This window comes from Papaver somniferum, chromosome 8 (assembly GCF_003573695.1).
Source record: "Papaver somniferum cultivar HN1 chromosome 8, ASM357369v1, whole genome shotgun sequence".
NCBI classification, from domain to species: domain Eukaryota; kingdom Viridiplantae; phylum Streptophyta; class Magnoliopsida; order Ranunculales; family Papaveraceae; genus Papaver; species Papaver somniferum.
In genome coordinates this window covers 104,578,267-104,580,260 of record NC_039365.1, presented here as the reverse complement: position 1 = coordinate 104,580,260, position 1,994 = coordinate 104,578,267, and the positions used below count along the sequence as shown (strand labels likewise).

The following is a 1,994-nucleotide window of genomic DNA, read 5'->3' as shown; positions in this document are numbered from 1 at the left end:
CAGAGAATATTCTTTCATAAATGAAACGTAACCGGCTTGTTTTAAGGTACATTTCCATGGAATCATTTGTAAAAAAAATTACAGTCAAAAACTTTAAGACATTGTAAAACTCACGTTTTTTTGGGGCAACATTGTTATACGAGTTTATTGGGGAGGGTACCAAATCTCAGATGAGATGAATCACTTTTTTGTTTGTCTTATATAGAGTTCGGTACCTCCCCAATAAATTGGTATCCCTTTAGCAGCCACGCTTTATAGTATATTACACCGTAATACGGTAAACTTTGAGAAAAATTACTGATAATGGTTAGTAATATTTATATGCTGACGGTGATTCCACAACTGCTTTATACATCTTAAAACTAAATACATATTAAAACCAAAAGAAAAAAAAAAAGGAAGAAAAAAGAAAAAAAAACTTTATACATGACATTGACATCCTACCAACAAAATTGTGAAGGAGATGGGGTGCATGATAAATACTAGTACTATTTACTATGAACTACATTTGATGAAGTAGTTATCATCAAATTATTTCTCTGATTATTCTCTCTTTTTACTGATTTCATATGTCCACCGCACATAAACCCTAAACTCCTCTCAATTTGATACCCACCACCGATACTTACTTCTCTCTCTAAATGACAACAATAGCTCTCAAAAACTTTCACATTCACATGTAACTTAAAACCCATCAAAAACAAAAACTCCACTTCTAATTTGTTCATTTCTTTTGTTGTTATTCCACCGACTTTTGCAAAGTAAGAGTTTCTATAATTCCTGCACATATCACAGCACAAAAGTGGATAACTAATCAGATTTGCACACACATCCATAGAGATATTGTATAAGGAAAATAAAAAACAGGAGAATTACTTACATATCCTCAACAAATTTTGAAGCAACCATAATTGTGGTGATCAAGAATCTATGAACGTTTGTGTTGGTAATCCGAAATTCTTTGTGAATTTGGCAAAACCTATCAATGTAGATGTAAGCAACTACATAGATTGAAGGTGCAATATGAGTGTAACGAAAAATTCTTTCAAGGAAAGATTGGATTGTCATGTCAAGTGTTCGATCGCAATAAAAAATATGCGTTCGATCATTCGATGGCGAAGACGGTGATGAGTTGATGAACTTTTTTGTACTTCTTTCATTTCTTGACATGGTTCTTTCTAAGAGAGAAGCAAGAACAGATATGACTAAGGGTGTATTTGGATCATGATCATCTTGAGTTGCAAATGAATAAAGATCAGATCTTAGCTTTCTTGGTGATATAATTGGACTTGAAGATGAACCCATTTTTTTTAGAGAGGGGAGAAAGAGCTTCTGAAATTGTTGAAAATAGCAGCTTGAAAGGGAAGTGTTCCGTGGAGGTGTTTGACAAGAGTTTTATATGACAAAATGAGAATTGGGTGGGGACAAATTTCATAAATGGACGTTATTAGCAGAGCCGGTCTTGTTAAAGGGGTTGTCTTGGTAAAAGTCTTTCTTACAGTATATCTATGACGCCAAAGAAGAGTACTCCGTATAAACCTACTCTCTAATCACAGAATTGTTAAGTCAGGCCCTTAACTCAAGTGCATCCTCTGATAACAACAGCCATTTATTGTATTTTCTTCTTCTTTTTTTGTAAAAATAAAATTAAATAAATGAAGGGACGGGTGAGAGTGTATTTGGCCAATTTAGAAGGCGTTTGGAAGCACAGAAGTAATCGACTTGAAAAGATACTGCCGTTTGCTGGTTGTTCGAATTTTTAATGTGGACAACAAACAAAGATATATAACTCTAATTTGATGTATTAAATTATATTAAATAAGGTTCAACATATTTTTTTTTTCAATAAAACATTATTTATTTCCTAAAAGAAAAAAATAAAAGTATTTTGCCAACTATATCAGGGTTTGTTTGTCTTGTAGTGAAAAATGGAGGAGAAAATGGAGAAGGTTGCAGATCTGATATTAGATTTTAAACTAAAGATTTCTAACAAC

General features: G+C 32.7%; 1 protein-coding gene across 1 annotated transcript; it reads right to left on the bottom strand.

Moving 5' to 3' along the window:
• Nucleotides 1-403: 403 nt before the first annotated feature.
• On the bottom strand, nucleotides 404-1,655 carry LOC113304615 (cyclin-U2-1-like). The gene is made up of 2 exons (XM_026553758.1): nucleotides 881-1,655; nucleotides 404-780 (listed from the first exon to the last, which is right to left on the bottom strand). Exons 1-2 carry the CDS (start codon nucleotides 1,303-1,305, stop codon nucleotides 489-491), a joined length of 717 nt encoding a protein of 238 aa, XP_026409543.1. The 5' UTR covers nucleotides 1,306-1,655; the 3' UTR covers nucleotides 404-488.
• Nucleotides 1,656-1,994: the final 339 nt, after the last annotated feature.